The sequence below is a fragment of the Grampus griseus genome (assembly GCF_964374135.1).
Source record: "Grampus griseus genome assembly, chromosome: 11".
NCBI lineage: Eukaryota > Metazoa > Chordata > Mammalia > Artiodactyla > Delphinidae > Grampus > Grampus griseus.
In genome coordinates, this window is record NC_139005.1 from 22263817 (window position 1) to 22281467 (window position 17651).

At 38.8% G+C, this 17651-nt stretch overlaps 1 protein-coding gene across 7 annotated transcripts in view; it reads left to right on the forward strand.

The window, feature by feature from the left end:
- Positions 1–17651, forward strand: part of PPFIBP1 (PPFIA binding protein 1) — a 175148-nt gene that overhangs the window by 96721 nt on the left and 60776 nt on the right. For all 7 annotated transcript variants that reach the window (XM_082664934.1, XM_082664935.1, XM_082664938.1 and 4 more), the window contains exons 3-4: positions 12292–12390; positions 17233–17438. In XM_082664934.1, coding sequence (XP_082521060.1) covers positions 12327–12390; positions 17233–17438 — 270 coding nt within the window. In that variant the 5' untranslated portion in view covers positions 12292–12326. The remainder of the gene's footprint in view (positions 1–12291; positions 12391–17232; positions 17439–17651) is intronic.

Sequence of the window (17651 nt, forward strand, 5' to 3'; positions counted from 1 at the left end):
TTCAAGTTTTCTCATGAGATTGCAGCAATTCGGTCACATCTTCAGGCTCCACTCCTAACTCTGGTTCTCTTGCTGTTTCCACCACATCTGCAATTACATCCTCCACTGAAGTCTTGAATCCCTCAAAGTCATCCAGGAGGGTTGAAATCAAATTCTTCCAAACTCCTCTGAATGTTGATATTTTGATCTCTTTCCATGAATCACAAATGTTCTTAATGGCATCTTGAATGGTGAATATTTTCCAGAAGGTTTTCAATTTAATTTGCTCAGATCCACCAGAGGAATCACTATCTATGGCAGCTATAGCCTTATGAAATGTATTTCTTAAATAATAAGACTTGAAAGTCAAAGTGACTCCTTGATCCATGGGCTGCAGAATAGGTGCTGTGTTAGCAGACATGAAAACAACACTAATCTCATTAATGTTGTACATCATTGTACATCTCCATCGGAGTTCTTGGGTGACCAGGTGCACTGTCAGTGAACAGTAATATTTCGAAAGGAATCTTTTTTTCTGAGCAGTAGATCTCAAGAGTGAGCTTAGAATATTCAGTAAACTTATGCCATATGTAGATGTGCTGTCACAGACTTTGTTGTTTCATTGATAGAGCCCAGGCAGAGTTGATATTAGCATAATTCTGACAGACCCTAGGATTTTCAGAATGGTAGATGGACATTAGCTTCCACTTAAAGTCACCAACTGCTTTAGCACCTTAAAAAAGAGTCAGTCTGTTATTTGAAGCTTTGAAGCCAGACATTGACTCCTTCTCTCTAGCTATGAAAGTTGTATATGGCATCTTTTTCTAATAGAAAGCTCTTTCATCTACACTGACAATCTGTTGTTTAGTGTAGCCACCTTCGTGAGTTATCTGAGCTAGATCTTCTGGATAACTTGCTGCAGCTTCTACATCAGCACTTGCTGCTTCTCCTTGCGCTGTTACGTTATAGAGAGGGCTTCTTTCCTTCAACCTCCGCTAACTTCAGACTGAAATTCTGCAGCTTCCTCACCTCTCTCAGCCTTCACAGAACTGAAGAGAGTTAGGGTCATGCTCTGGATGAGGCTTTGGCTTAAGGGAATGTTGTGGCTGGCTTGATCTTCTATCCAGACCACTGCCACTTTCTCCATATCAGCAATAAGGCTGTTTCACTTTCTTATCATCATGTGTTCACTGGAGTAGCACTTTTAATTTCCTTTAGGAAGTTTTCCTTTGCATTCGCAACTTGGCTAACTGTTTGGCACAAGAGGCCTAGCTTTCAGCCTACCTCCGCTTTCAACATGCCTTCCTCACTGAGCTCATTTCTAGCTTTTGATTTAAAGGGAGAGATGTGCAACTCTTCTTTTCATGCACACTTAGAGGTCACTGTAGGGTTATTAACTGGCCTGATTCCAATATCGTTGTGTCTCAGGAAATAGGGAGGCCCAACGAGAAGAGAGAGACGGGGAAAGGCCAGTCAGTGGAGCAATCGGAACACGCACAGCATTTATCTGTTAAGTTCTCCATCTTATACGGATGCTGTTCATGGTGCCCCACAGCAATTGCAGTAGTAACATCAAAGGTCACTGATCACAGATCACCATAACAAATATAACAGTAATTAGAAAAGTTTTGAAATATTGCTAGAATTACCAAAATGTTATTTTGGTAACACAGAAACATGAAGTGAACAAATGCCATTGGAAAAATGGCGCTGATAGACTTGCTCGACACTGGGGTGCCACAAACCTTCAATTTGTAAAAAAAAAATACAAAGCTACTGCTATCTGCGAAGCACAATAAAGTGAAGCAAATTAAAACGAGGTATGCCTATGTGTGACTGCCATTGATGTTAATTTAATACAAATGTTTTTTGTTTCACTTCTTCTGAATTTAGCCATATATCATCATTGTCAGTGCTAACACTTTTCTACTTTCCATTTAATTATTGTCATCATTTGACATGTATGGAAAAAGAATAAACCTGAACTGTACTCCCCACTTGTTGGGGTTCTCTTGCGCATGTGTCACCCCTTCTGTCTGTGCTCCGTGGCTGCAGTTCCCAATTAAAGTACCATGTACACACCTGTTCCCCAGAACCCCACCCAGTGTGTCCTCCAGAGCAGTGCTTCTCCAACCATCTCTGGTGAAGGACTAGGTTGTTTTTTTTGTTTTTTTTTTCTTATTCCAATCCATCATGGATTCTTTTTTGTAAAATTCAATTTTAAAGTAATTGGGTTTGACAGCAAAATTATCATGTAATTGGATATCACAGCAAGGTCAAGTTGCTATAAAATTTTCTGAATGCTTATTCTCAATTTCTATACTTATCTCATAGTAGACCAATAACAGTTGGTGAACTAGCAGCAGTTCATAGGCCATGTTTTTTTTTTTTTTTCTTTTTTTTTTTTTGCGGTACGCGGGCCTCTCACTGTCGTGGCCTCTCCCGTTGTGGAGCACAGGCTCTGGACGCGCAGGCTCAGCGGCCATGGCTCATGGGCCCAGCCGCTCCCCGGCATGTGGGATCTTCCCGGACCGGGGCATGAACCCGTGTCCCCTGCATCGGCAGACGGACTCTCAACCACTGCGCCGCCAGGGAAGCCCCATAGACCATGTTTTAAATAGCACCACTTTAGAGAAAGAAGTAATTTTCAGCTGTTTTTGACCCAGTGTAAGATACACTTTCTTACATCATGATGCAGTCCATATGCATGCATGTCCCTACAGATGCGCACACACACACACATACACGCGTGCGCGCATGCACGAGTGCGCATGTGTGTGCTGAAACAACTGGAATGTCAGCTCCCTAAAGGCAGAGTGATTTGCCTTTTTTGCTTGTCTTTTCCACTGTTCTGCCTCCAGGACCTGGCACATGGTAGGCCTTCAGTCAGTATTTGTTGCAGGCAGGTATATACATAAAACCAAATCAAAAGTTTCACAAATAATACTTTTATTTCTTGTGAGATGTTCTGATGTCTTCTATTTTATTAAAATAAATGTTGATTATAGTCTACTAAACTTTTTCACTACCTTTTAATCTTAGGGGTTTATAACATACTCCTTTAGAGGGTGCTTATATATAGGCACCTTGCCCATTCCCTCCCTTTCAGAGCTTAGAGGAGCTGTTACCCAGCCCTGCCCTCCTTAGGGGTGCAATTCTGGGTCTCACATATCCCAGAACTGCTTATCTCTTAGCCAACGAAGACTAGGTTGGTAGCCCTGGGTGGGAAAATAGGAGAGAGATGAGTCCTCAGGTTATAAGACCTAAAAAGAAGAGGTTAGAGTAGGTTAGAAAAATTAGAAGTTGAAACCTGCTCAGGCCCCCTGATGCTTCTGCATCATATCGGGAACTAAGTTTGCAAACTCATAGGAGTAATAACATCATTCCAGAGTAGCACAATGAATTTGGTTCACCAACCTCTTGAAGAGCATGAAAATTCATTTTATGAGATTGTAGCTAGCAAGGGTGATAGCAGTGATCAAATTTATCTTAAAAGTTAAGGTGAGAAGATAGGTTTCTGGCCTGTGCAGCTAAGAGGAAGCTCACACTATTTGCCAAAACAGGGAGTATAGGAGCAAGAGTAGTTATGACATGACAGTGTGCATGTTTGAGGAGCTCCCGGGGCATATGCGTTTGTGCTGCAAGCATTTGATGTCCACCACATGAGACACTGGGGATGCAGAGATCAGAAATACAGTCTCTATTATCAAGGAGCTCACAGCGCAGTCAAGGAGACAGATATTGTAAAATTAGGGATCTCGTGAAGTCATACTCAGGATGCTCCAGGAGGGCCCAAGGATGCCTGAGCTGTCTTGAAAGTGTGTGGATGGATGGAAAGGATGCCTGAGCTGTCTTGAAAGTATGTGTCCCCGGGCTTAGAAGGGGTGGTGCAAGGAGAGAAGTGACAACACAGAGGTAAGAGAGCAGGGTGTGTTCAGAGAAGGGTATGCTGTGCAGTGTGAGAGGCAGGCAGGGGTGGGTGTCCTGGGGGTGGTGTATAATTGGGACTAGAAGCATATGAGATAGGTGGTCCTGGTCAAAGTTGGTGGTCCTGGTCAGGGCATAATAGCTGTTTGATAAATACCTGTTGAATTGAGTGAGAGGCATACTTGGGTTTTGGACTGAAATCTTACTTCTTGAGTGACCTTGGGCAGATCCATAATTCCGTGCAGTCATCATAATAGCTAATAATAGTAGGTAGAGGGAAATGGGCCACCCTTTCCATTTATCGCTAGATCTTCAGATTTACTGACATTTAATACACATCAGTTTTTCAAATAGCAGCAACATCCTTTTATTCAAGAAGTAAAAGATCTTGGCTTATTGTGATGAACTTTAAAAATCAATTCCCTTTGTCACAGCTGTGACAAAGCGAGAGAGAGGCATGGACATATATACACTACCAGAGGTAAGGTAGATAGCTAGTGGGAAGCAGCCGCATAGCACAGGGAGATCAGCTCGGTGCTTTGTGACCGCCTAGACGGGTGGGAGAGGGAGGGTGGGAGGGAGGGAGACACAAGAGGGAAGAGATATGGGAACATATGTATATGTATAACTGATTCATTTTGTTGTAAAGCAGAAACTAACACACCATTGTAAAGCAATTATACTCCAATAAAGATGTTAAAAAAAAATCAACCCTTCTTGTTATCATTCCTACATAACAATAGCATAGAACGAAAAGGTTTGTTTCCTTTTATTTTAGCCTATTTTCCTTGCTGCTTCATTTATTTGAATATTTAACCATCTTTTGTGGCTCTTCATTTTTGTGAGCAGAAGTAACTCTTTCTAATACACAGTCATTAACATGCCCTCTTTTATGCTCTGCCTTACATCCCTCTGTGAGAGGCTCTTCCATTTTCTGAGCATATGTTTGTGTTTATGCAGGTGGTTAAAATAACAAGTACTTTCTTATTTGGTTTGTAAATATTTGTGAGCCCTTGGTATGCTTGAGGTTATGATAGAAAAATAAAATATTTAAGCCAATTATATCAGGGTCAAGGGTGTTTGCAAATCCTATTGTCTGAAGATATGGATGAAAAAGTTTAAATATTTTATTATGGGAAATCTCAAATATATAAAAATGTAGACAGAATAGTATAGTGTTACCCTATGTACTTATCACTCATCTCAACAGTTATCAAATCATGGCTAATCTTGTTTCATCTATATCTTTACTCTTATTCCCTTCTCCTTTATTATTTTAAAGCAAATTCCAGGTGTCATACCATTTCATCCATTAATATTTTGCTCCTCTCTATTATTACATAAACATTAAAATAATTCCTTAATATTGTCAAATACATGGTGTTCAAATTTCCAGTTATAGCATCAATATTATACTTATTTTTACAGCTTGACAAACTTTTTACATGTGTGTTATGACATTAGATGTCACCCCTGCTGCCAACATCCCCACTCTTTTCAACACTTCCCCTGCCCCCTCGACCCCCATGTTGCCCTTTTCAAGGTGATTCTGAATTAATTTTCTAGGGATGTTAGAGAAGACTGCAGGTGAAAGGATTTGGACTAATACAGTGTGGAGGAGGAAATACGTGATGACAGATACATAGCAGAGAACCAGAAAGCAAGGAGGATTGCATAAGAATATTAAAAAGTTCCAGACATAATGACTGAGTAGTTGAAGTTTAAAGGGAGAGATTTTTTTTCAGGTTAAAACCTGAATTGCTTCTTCAGAGCTGTTATTTTAGATCAAAAGTAGAAGCAGGAGCTGGGGAGAGGAGCTGTGCCCTTGTTTCCCTTGGTAGGCAGTTCGCAACTCCTCTGGGTGGGGCTCGCTGTCCGGAGAGGAAAGAGGGCCTCTTGTGCTCTAGCGCAGTGACCGAGTGCGTGTCAGAATCCCGTGGCAGCTCGTACGAACCCTGCCTCTAGACTTTCTGACTCAGTAGATCTTGGCCCAAGGATTTACATCTGAGCCAGCTCACAGGGGATGCTGAGGCTGCGGCAGATCAGGCCCCACACCTTGAGCACCACTCCACAGTCCTTCCTACTCCAGTTTTCAAGGCATTGCTTTGCTAAGATTGTATCGCTGCCTACATGGGAAATCATCTCGTAATGATTGACATCCCTAGTGAGCATCTTGGGGGAAAAAATTGGTGAGAGATCTGTGGGTAATTTATATGAAACTGTTTTGTTTTCATAATGACCAAGTAATAACTTGATGCTCCACCAGCCTAGCTGAACATGTGTAAACATTCTTTCACTGAAGGGATTTCTCCTTTTAAGCGTCTTAGTATCCATCTCTAAGCATGGAATTCGAAGTTCTCTTTCAAACTTAAAACATTTTACCTAAGGAAAGCTGAGAAAGTTAGGACAAATGTCATTCTCACCAAAGTTTAGAAACAGACTTTCTAATTTTCTTACAACCTTCCTTCCTTCCTTCCTCCCTCCGTCCCTCCCTTCCTTCCTTCTTTCCCTCCTTTCCTTCCCTTCCTTCCAGAGAGACTGGGCAGCAGGCCTGACCTGAAACATCAGTTAGTCAGCAACCCTGTAAAAAGTATGGTTTTCTGCCAATGCTTCAGCCACCACACCCATTGCTGAAACATTCCCTGGTATTTTACCTTATTCAAATCTGCTCTAAATGGATCCTGGCCAAGCTTGAAATATATTCAAAATATGCTTTTACATTTTTTTTTAAAACCCATACTATAAAATATGAATGTTACCTCCAGGAGACTGCTTTTCCAAGGCTTTTCTTAACTTCTTTTTCTTAAACCATCCGAATAGGAAACCACTAAACTGAGGACTCTTGCAAGCAGAGCTGATCTCTGAAACAAATCAGGGGTTTCTCCAGTTTGAACTACAACCTTGCAAACCCCATTCCTTTGTTGTTGTTGGTAGTTGTATTTTCTGGTGCCTTTCCCTTCAGCAAGCCATTGTAGCTATTTACAATCCAGAAATAAATCTGGTATCGTGTGAGAATTCTCGGATGATAAAGTTTTTACCTTCTAAATGGTTTTGACCACCTAAAAGATGAAATTGTAATCAGTAGCTTTCTGGGTAAGCAAAGAATTAGAACAAAAGAAACTGGTTATTCTGAGTTTTATTTTGGGTCTTAGGTGAATATAATTGGATTATTCATTATCCTTTATTCATGATATATTATCATTATAAGGCCATGCATAGCCTACTTATATTCATCCACTTTTTTATTTGGTTCCTTTAAAAATATTGTTTTATCTCTAACAACCATTTTCAATCCTAATTTTTAAAATTTGAGGTGAAACATACAGTGAAATGAACACATCTTAAATGTATTTGATGAGTTTTGATAAATGTATAAACTTGTATAACCAACACTTCCATCAGCATATTGAACAGAAAGTCCGCAGTATCTCCTTCAATCATTCACCACTTCCTGCAAGTAATTCCTACTTTCTGTCACCATAGTTTACCTATTTTTGGATTTCACATGAAAGGAATCACATAGTACGTAGTCATTTATGCCTGACTTCTTTGGCTCAGCATAATGTTATATGTATCAGTCTTTTTCATTGTGGAGTACTCTTCCATTGTATTAGAGTAATATTCCATTGTGATATAGGAAAATATAGAGCATGGGATTTTCTGAACCCTTTTATTTAGCCTTTAAAAATACTTCGACCCAGGCGTGGAAATTGACATTGCCTTATTAACACAGATGCTCACGAAGTGAGGCTGCCTCTACAGTAGCTTAAGCCATGGGCAAGTCAGACTTTTGATAAATATGGAAGCTCTATTCTTAGCATTAGTGCTTTACCACTTCAGGTTGCTGTTCTTACTCTTCTATATAGTCCTTTAATGCCCATTTCGAGTTTATTGAGACTTATTTTGTGGCCTTGCATACCTGCATGGCCTGTCCTGGTGAATATAACAAGTGGATTGAAAAGAATGTGTGTTCTGCATTTGGATTTTTTTTAAAATATTTGTTTATTTATTTAGCTGTGTTGGGTCTTAGTTGCAGCGCGCGGGCTTCTCTCTAGTTGTGGCTTGCAGGCTCTAGAGCACGGGCTTAGTTGCCCTGCGGCATGTGGGATCTTAGTTCCCCAGCCGGGGATCGAACCCGCGTCCCCTGCATTGGAAGGCGGATTCTTAACCACTGGACCACTGGGGAAGACCCTGCATTTGGATGTTTTGTTCTATAAATTCAATTAGGTCAAGACGGTTGATAGTGTTGCTAACATCTGTATTATTACCTGAATTTTTTCCTGCCTTGTCTGTCATTCTAAAAGAAGGTTGAAAAGGAGGAACAAATGAAAGATGGGACAAACAGGAAAACAATGGCAGGGCAGTAGACTTAAATCCAACCATATCAACAATTACGTTAAGTATAAATGGACAGAATTTGTGTAATTCTCCCTTAATTGTGTCAGATTTTGCCTCATGTCATTTGAAGCTCTGTTATTAGTTGCAAAAACTTTTGTGATTGTTAGGACTTCCTGATGAATTGACTCTTATCATTATAAAATACCCCTCTTTCTTTCTAGTAACACTTGTTGATTGGAAGTCATTTTTCTTATATTAATATAGCCACTCCTCCTTTCCCAGGCTTACTGTGTCTTTGGATTTAACCAGTCTGACAATCTCTGGCTTTTATTAATGTTTATTCCATTTATATTTAATATAATGATAAATTATATGATTGAGTTTATCTACCATTTGCCATTTGATTTCTTTTTCTCCCATCTCTTCATTGTTCCACCTTTACTGCCTTCTTTTGGATTAAATGAGGATTTTATTAGTAGTCTATTTCATCAACTCAATTGGCTTTTTACTTTGTCTTTTTATTTTATAGTTTTAATGGATTATATTATATATTATTATCACAGCCTGCTATGAATTAGTATTAAACACCTTTGTGAATAAGGTAAGAACTTTACCCCCTTTTATCCACCGAGCCATTAAGACTGTGATTTTTTTCATAAGCCCTAACCATTCTGCATCATGTGGACGGGGGAGTGCCCACAAGTGAAAAGATGTATAAATGTGAATATCACTCATCATGGTTCCCTTTACTCAAGAGCTGAATGCCTCATAGTTTCTACCTGCTTTTGGTCACTCTCCAATTTCTTTAAAATTGTTTTATATGTCATCCAGTGTTTTGTATTGCTATTTGTGGGACAGTAAGTCCAATACAATCTATTCCACTATTATCAGAACTGGAATTCCCATTTAGTCATTTTTAATAGTGTAATAATAACTTTTGAGTCCATCCCTAATTCAGAAACTTGACAGTAACCTTCATTTAACTTTGCAACCCTTTTTCCCATTCTGTCCCTCTACGTCCCTGGCTTAAGGCAGCCATCATCCTGAATTGTGTATTATCGTTCCCTCTTTTCTTTTTGTATAGTTATATTGAATCTATATGTATTTCTAATATATGTGTGTGTGTTTATATATTTGTATTTAATTGTTTTTAACTTTATAAAAAGTCTTGCTGAATTAACCAGAGACTTACTTTTTTATTTGCCTTTATATTGCATAGATTTGTCCAAACTACACGTGCATTGTTTTAGTTTATTTTGAAAACTGTATGCAATTACATTGTGTAAATATACCAGTTTATTCATCTCCTCTCACATTGATGGACATTTGGGTTGTTTTCACGTTTTTGTCCTTGTGACCAGTCCTACTGTGAACATTTGTGTATTGCTCATGGTTATATACCTTGGGGTAAATATTACCTTGGGGTAAATATTGCTAGATTGAAATTAATTCTAGATTAATGCTAATTGCTAGATTAATGTACCTGTTTAATTTTAGCCCATTCTACATTCCCATTACCATTCTGTAAGAGATTCTGTGCCTTCACCTCCTTTTACAGTACTTGGTACTCTCCAGTTTTTTTGCCAGCTGACTGGGTATAACATGGTATCACATAGTTATCTTAAATTTCTTGACTATTAATAACATTAAGCATCTCTTCATATTTTTATTGGCTGAAAGTGTTTCCTCTTCTGTTATATGTCTGTTCGTGACTTCACCTCTCCCATTTTTTTAATCAATTTGTAAGAATTCTACACTTGGAATACCACTGAACTACCACCTATATTTAACTAATTTTAATTTATTAAAGAAGTCTTTGAATCTGTCATTCTTCCTGACCACCCTGTTTAATTTGCAAACCTCTCCAAATTCCTGACCCTCTGATCTCCTGAGGATAACTGCTCGATTTTTCTCCTTTAGCACCTACCACCTTTGCCATATTACATACATATTTATTAATTGTGTTTACTGTCTGTCTTGTCCTTACTGTTACATGTAGGATGCTATGTGATAAGCATAGAGATTGAGAGTGAGCATTTATAAATTTTTATAACACTTTAATGTTGTTGTCGTATTTTATTATATTAAACAAAGACTTGGTCTCTAACAAACTGGAAATTTTTTAAAAAATTGATTCTTCACCACCATTTTGAAAAGCATGGCCTAAGTTCTCATACCTCCACGTCATAGAATTTGAAAGGTATATTTAACAGAATAGAGAAGAAATAGATAATTACCTGTCTTTCTTGGAAAAGTGTTCCTGCTCTACACAAATTATAGTTGCCAACAAAGACGAATATTTGTTTTTCTAAGTTAGTGAGGTGATGAGAGCTTTTCTAAAGTGAGCATTATTTTATTTTATCAGCATTCCCCATGTTTATAGCTGAGCCTGGCATGTGTCTGTCTGTCTCTCTTTTATATATATGTATATAGTATCTATCTAGATACTATCTAGAGCTCTTTGAAGTTCAGCTTTTAAAATGAAAGGGAATGTAAGCCACTTAATGATATAAAATTCAAGGACCATACACTCTTTGGCTTAATCCTTTGTGTTCTCAATTTTCATGTTTTGAGTTTCCACCCTGAAGCGTGATCATTAAATTTGCGCCCCACCTCTCTGGACTGTGCACTAGCTAAATGTGCAAGTAGATTTTTGAGAACTCCTAGGTTCATAACCTAGCTTATTAACCCCCTGATTTCTGGGTGACTGTAAATGCATGCCTTGGGTATTTTTATGCTGTCGTATTTCTACATAAAATGGTAGTGATATTTTATACCTTCTGAAGGGAGTAAAGTTCTGGGAAATTCTTAGATGAAATCTATGAATACTATAAAATCAAAGTAAGATTTCACAATGATTAAATGGCATTTTATTAGAGTGAATGCACAGTAGAGAACTGATCTAAGCAGCTGTTTATCAGAACTGTAAATATGTTTGCAAAAATACAGTGGTAAGACCTGGTTACTTGGAAACAGAGGGCAAAGGTTTCTTTTAAGCAACACAGCCTTTATTTCCCAGGCGTTTGCTACACCACAGTATCTGCAAAGTAGCAAGAGCCTTACTTAGGCCTGTTGGGAGAATTTATGTGGGTGCTTAGCTGGTACCTGAAATGTATTAATTAATATTGAAAATCACATAATTTACCTTTTTCCTGTTAATGACCAAATTTTTTGCAAGGATAATTTCAGTTTATTTTTTAACTGGTAAAAGAGTGAGTAGATTGTGACACAATTTCAGCCTAAACCTAGCTGTGAGATAGGATCAGAGAAACAAAAATTCAATATTATAGTGGAAATCAGACAGACCTAGTTTAAAAACTGGTTTTTGTAAACTGGTTTTTGTTATACTTACTTGCTGTCTTTACAGGCGAAGATCAACAAACATCTTTGATCTAATTTATAAAATGAAGAGGAATTTATGCATTTTATAGGGTTCCTCTCATGATAAAGAATTGTGGATAATTTATATTAATGTGTCGGAACCACTGTAGGCACTCAGTACATGATAGTTATTGTTATGTTGCAAAATACCAGTAGATGTGTATGTGCTTATTATATATGTTCCTGAACCATTTTCTTAGACAGATCTTACGGTAATTCCCTATTGCGAAAAAAAAAAAAAATTAAAGGCAAAATTGAGAGAGCAGAGATTAAGTGGGGCTGGTGCAGAAAGAATAAGTCTTATCTATGCAGCATCCCTCATGGCCCTGAGCAAAGTTCCACAGCCACCTCTGATGACCTCACAGAGACCCAGAGCTCTACAGAGTACAGCGCAGAAACCATCCTACTGGAGTTTAAACACCGTGGGTGCAAGAACTGTATTGTACTTATTTTATTAACTGATCAGTTATAGCATGTGGTCCTGCAGTACAGTAGGCAGATGAATGGTCATAGTTTGTTAAATGATTCATTTAATTCAGCTCTAATACTTCACAAATTCTCTGTATTTGACTGCTAGGTGCAGTTATAATTTGATGTTGAATTATCAAACCTGCCAGGAAGCATGTGTCATTTAAGGATGTAATGATAACATCATTATTTTTTCAGATCTAGGTTGGAATTTGCCCTTGACAAATAGCAAAATGATGAGTGATGCAAGTGACATGTTGGCTGCGGCGTTGGAGCAGATGGACGGTATTATAGCAGGTAATCTGCATCCTCTAAAAGACGCAATCATGACATTTACTTTGCTCTCTTGACTTTTTTATTACAACTCTTTTATTACCTCTCCACTTTCATATTTTCATTTATTGTCTCTCTCCAATGCCTTTAGGTTCCCCATGGTTTCATCTTTGTCCCTCTTCTCCAATTTTTGCCAGAATTGTTCTTAAATTTTATTTTAAAATGTCAGAAATTCTAGTACCATCCTGGGCTTCTAATCCAGGATAAAGGTGATTCTCGTCCAGATAGTCTGTGGACTGCACTTGGAGGGATACTGCTCTACCCAGTATTCAGGAGTGTTTTGATCTTTTCCCTTGAATTCCACATTCGCTTTTCCACCAATGACTCTCACATCTGCTTATTTTTCCAATTCTTTGCTATTCTTCAGGTCCCTATGTCTACCAGCCAACCAGGTACTCCCCTGAAATGTCTTGTAGACACACTAGTGTCATCATTTAAAACATTAAGCTCATTATGTGTATATGTATAACTGATTCGCTTTGCCGTACACCTGAAACTAACCCAACATTGTAAATCAACTATACTCCAATAAAAAATTAAAACAAACAACAACAAAAAAACCCATTGAGCTCATTATCTTTCCTCAGAAGCCCCTCTAGTTGTCTTTGTCTTGGCTAATTTCATAGTCCTCCATCCGTACAGTTTCCTAAAGCAGAAGTTTAAGTCATGCTAGGCACTTCCCACATGTTCCTCCACTTAGTTAATCAAATTCTATCAATTCTACCTCCTACCAAATTCTCCCATTCCCTCCTCTCTAAAATCTGTCTTGTCTGTGCTACCATTGTCTTGCTTTATCTAAATAACCCTCTCACTTGATGTCCCTGACACTCTTGCTTTCCTGCTCTAGTCCATCCTTTTCCAGACCACCAGAATCTTTTTTCCAAAATGCCAATCTGATCATCTTCTTTTTAAAAAATCTTCAGCAATTCTCTATTATAGAAGCTGAGCAAAAGCAGTCGACTATCATCTCCTTGTTTTCTCATCATAACTGAGGGGACTGACTAGTGGATGAGCCCTTTTCACTCCCTCGCAGTCCCCCAGGAGTGGTGGCTACCTAAGGTCTCATGTCATATTTTGTGTTTTGTCTCAAGAGGAGGACTTTCATATATTTAGGAACCAATTACAATGAGGAGATGTCTGAATGGGCTTAGGATGGGCTTGTCATGCACACACCTGGCGGTCAGGGTCAGGGTACAGTTGGTCTCTGCCAGCTACCAGGGTCAGGATATAGTTGTCCTGGCCCCAGCTCCTTCACTTTTCTGGTCACAAATTGGACTCTACTCTGCTTCGGTGGTTTGAAGAAATCAAAGGTATTTTCCTCTTCAGAAGGTTCTTCCCTTCAGGGGAGTGTCATGTGGGGTTTGACCTCCTTTGTTATACTTCTATGTCCTGGAGACCCAACTTCAATTGGACCTCTTTTGTAGATTAGACCACACCTTGAGTACTGTATTCGATTCTTAGAATATTATTTTCAAAGTGTCATTGGCAAACGAAAACTTACCTAGAGAAGGTAAGCGTGAAGGTGAAGAGTTTAACAAACTAAGGAACTGGTTATGTTTAACCTAGAAAAGTGTATTCTTGCTCAGGGCATAATATCGGGTTGGCCAAAATGTTCCTTCAGTTTTTAAGTAAAAATAAAAGACACGTTTTTCATTTTCACCAAGAACTTTATTGAACAGCATATTCCTTCTGTTCCACTACCTTCTGCCATTTTTCAGGCAACTCCATAATTCCGTCTTCACAAAACTTTTAATCTTTTTGAGCAAAGAACTGTTCCAGGTGCCTTTTACAGTCTGCCAGGGAATTGAAATTTTTTCCATTAAGAGAATTTTGTAAAGATCAAAATAAATGGAAATCTGAAGGTGCAATGTCTGGTGAATACGGCAGATGAATCAGAACTTCCCAGCCAAGCTGTAACAGTTTTTGCCTGGTCGTCAAAGAAACATGCAGTCTTGCGTTATCCTGATGGAAGATTATGCGTTTTCTGTTGACTAATTCCGGATGCTTTTCGTCGAGTGCTGCTTTCAGTTGGTCTAATTGGAGCAGTACTTGTTGGAATTAATTGTTTCGTTTTCCGGAGGGAGCTCGTGATAGAGGACTCCCTTCCAATCCCACCGTATACACAATATCACCTTCTTTGGATGAAGACCGGCCTTTGGTGTTGGTTGGTGGTGGTTCATTTCGCTTGCCCCACGATCTCTTCTGTTCCACATTATTGTACAGTATCCACTTTTCATCGCCCGTCACAATATGTTTCAAAAATGGAACGTTTCCATTATGTTTAAGTAGAGAATCGCATGTGGAAATATGGTCAAGAAGGGTTTTTTTGCTTAACTTATGTGGAACCCAAACATCAAAGCGGTTCACATAACCAAACTGGTGCAAATGATTTTCAATGCTTGGTTTGGATATTCTGAGTATGTCGGCTATCTCCCATGTGGTATAACGTCGGTTGTTCTCGATTAATGTCTTGATTTGATCACTGTCAACTTCAACTGGTCTGCCCGACCGTGGAGCATCGTCCAGCAAGAAATCTCCAGCACGAAACTTCGGAAACCCCTTTTGACACCTTCTAATAGTCACGGCCCCTTCTCCATACACTGCACAAATCTTTTTTTTTGCGTTTCAGTTGTGTTTTTACCTTTCTTGAAATAATAAAGCATAACATGCCGAAAATGTTACTTTTTTCCTTCCACCTTCAATGGCTACACAAAAGTTCACTAATTTTGATGTTTTTCTTCAATGCACACTGATATGACAGCTGTCACATGCAATCTAACAAAATTGTTCCGAAGTTAAAGACAACTAAGCGGTATTAGAGCCATCGTACAGAAAACCCGAACGAACTTTTTGGCCAACCAAATATATGCTTTTATTTTTTTAATTTAAAATTTTGTTTTATGTTTTAACTTCCTTTTAAAAATTGAAGTACAGTTGATTTGCAGTGTTAGTTTCAGGTGTACAGCAAAGTGATTCAGTTATACATATATATATTCTTTTTTCAGATTCATTTTCATTACAATTATTACAGGATATTGAATATAGTTCCCCGTGCTATACAGTAGGTCCTTGTTGTTTATCTGTTTTATATGATATATGCTTTTAAATAGTTGAAGGACTATTCAGCCATTTACTCTGTCACAGTTTCAGAAAATATAACAACTAGAACCGATTATAGGCTCTTACCAGAGGTTACGTGTAACCTTACACTTTTAGTGAACCTCTAGTCAAGGAGAGTGGTATTTCTGGAACAGTAGTTGAGGGATACATTTTACCTATTCCACTAGATTGGTGTATTTGTTCCTCAGCGCTGGCAGGGCTTCAGGACCAACATTAGAGTTATTAAGAAAATCCAGATTCCCCAGCTCCCACCTCAAACTGAGTCAGTCAAAGCTTTGTGGGTAGTACCTGGATTTATATTTTGAAATTACCATCAGTATTTCTCCAGCTGAGGTAAGAGGGAGAGGAAGAGAACTGACTACAAACATTTGGGGAATTTTTCTGAATACATATCTCTCCCCTCTCCCCACCTTGTTTTGTGATGGAGACTGAACAGAATAGAGGGTTACCATGGGCTCATGTGTTTTTTAATGATATCATCAGATGATCTTAATACTTAAAACTCCTGGAATAGGACATTATAGTCTGTCTGGGTTTTGATGCTTTTCTGTTCTTCCTTCCTCTTGACATACTCTCCTCTATTTTTTCTGAGTTCTTATCTCAACTTTACAGGGTTTCCTGAGGGGGTTGATTGAGACAGTTATGTGGTTCCATTAGCGTTTACCACTGTGCATATCAGTGGTCACCATCAACACAATTTGGTAGATGTTTGGTTCAAATCTTGTGGTCCAGTATTAGGAATATCAATGGAATGAACCAGCTGAAAGAGAATTCCTTTCCCCATTGTGAGAACTGGCCAACTGGAGAGAGAACTTACACGTTGGCTCACAAGTTTCATCAGTCGTAAGACCTTCAAATTTGTGAGGTGATGGCCTAAATATCATAACTGTTGAAATTTAAGTAGAAAGTTAGTATGTATATTTGATGGTATGTATATCTGATAGACCAGAAAATAAAAATCAAAGAGATGAAGAGGTGTATATGGGTGCTTTCAGAATGGGCTGTGAGTCAGTTGTATGGATTTAAGTAGTAGAATGTTTTCTCTAATAAGTAATAGAAAACAAAAAGGGCTGTAAAACTATGTTTTCAAGCTGATGTTATCAAGAGCATTTGATAGTAGGCTGCAAACAAAATCGTGGGGGGGGGAATGTTTATACACACATGCACATGCATATACAAATGTACACATGTAAGTTATTGAAGTTCTTCAGAGATTAGATTCTGGTCAGTTAACTGGGAGCTGGCCCTCTTACCTTTGAAATTATGCTATGCAATTTCCACCTCAATGTGCAACTTATTTACAGGGCATTTAGAGTTTATGGTTTCTAAAATTTGTATTTTGGGGAATACATGGCTCCACCCAAACTGATCTGCTACCTTATCTTAGCCCTTGTTTCCTTGAGGTCAGCACATCTTACCCCAAAGCCTACCATGCTCTTACTACTCCACACAGCTGCCCCCCCCCCGTTAGATATTTGATCATTGGTATTTATCATCAATTGCATGGTTTTTATCATTTCACCAAATGACCATGCCTTGGAGAGGTTTACGTGATTGAATTCTCTTTTCCCTGTTCCTTGTTTGGTCATTCCTCACTGTGACTAGACTTGCTTGCCACCTTCAGCTTTGGTATATTATCCAACATACATTGCTCTCTCCATGATTTTTTTTTTTTTTAAAACCTAGGTTCTAAGGCCCTGGAATATTCCAATGGGATTTTTGATTGCCAGTCTCCCACCTCCCCGTTCATGGGAAGCTTGCGAGCTCTGCACCTTGTGGAAGACCTGCGCGGGTTGTTAGAGATGATGGAAGCGGATGAGAAGGAAGGCTTGAGGTGCCAGATCCCAGACTCCACGGCGGAAACTCTCGTCGAGTGGCTGCAGAGTCAAATGGTAGATGTCTGCGTGTTACAGGTCCCGCACGGTGAACCTTCTGTTGCTTATTCCAAAATTTAGAACGTAGAATAGCTGATCAGAACAGGAAAAAACAGTCATAGGGCAATAGGTTTGCCCTGATTTTATCCCTTAAGAGATTCTGATTCCCTTTTGACCCTAAGGATAGTTTTATATATATATATATATAATTTATTCTTGGCTGCGTTGGGC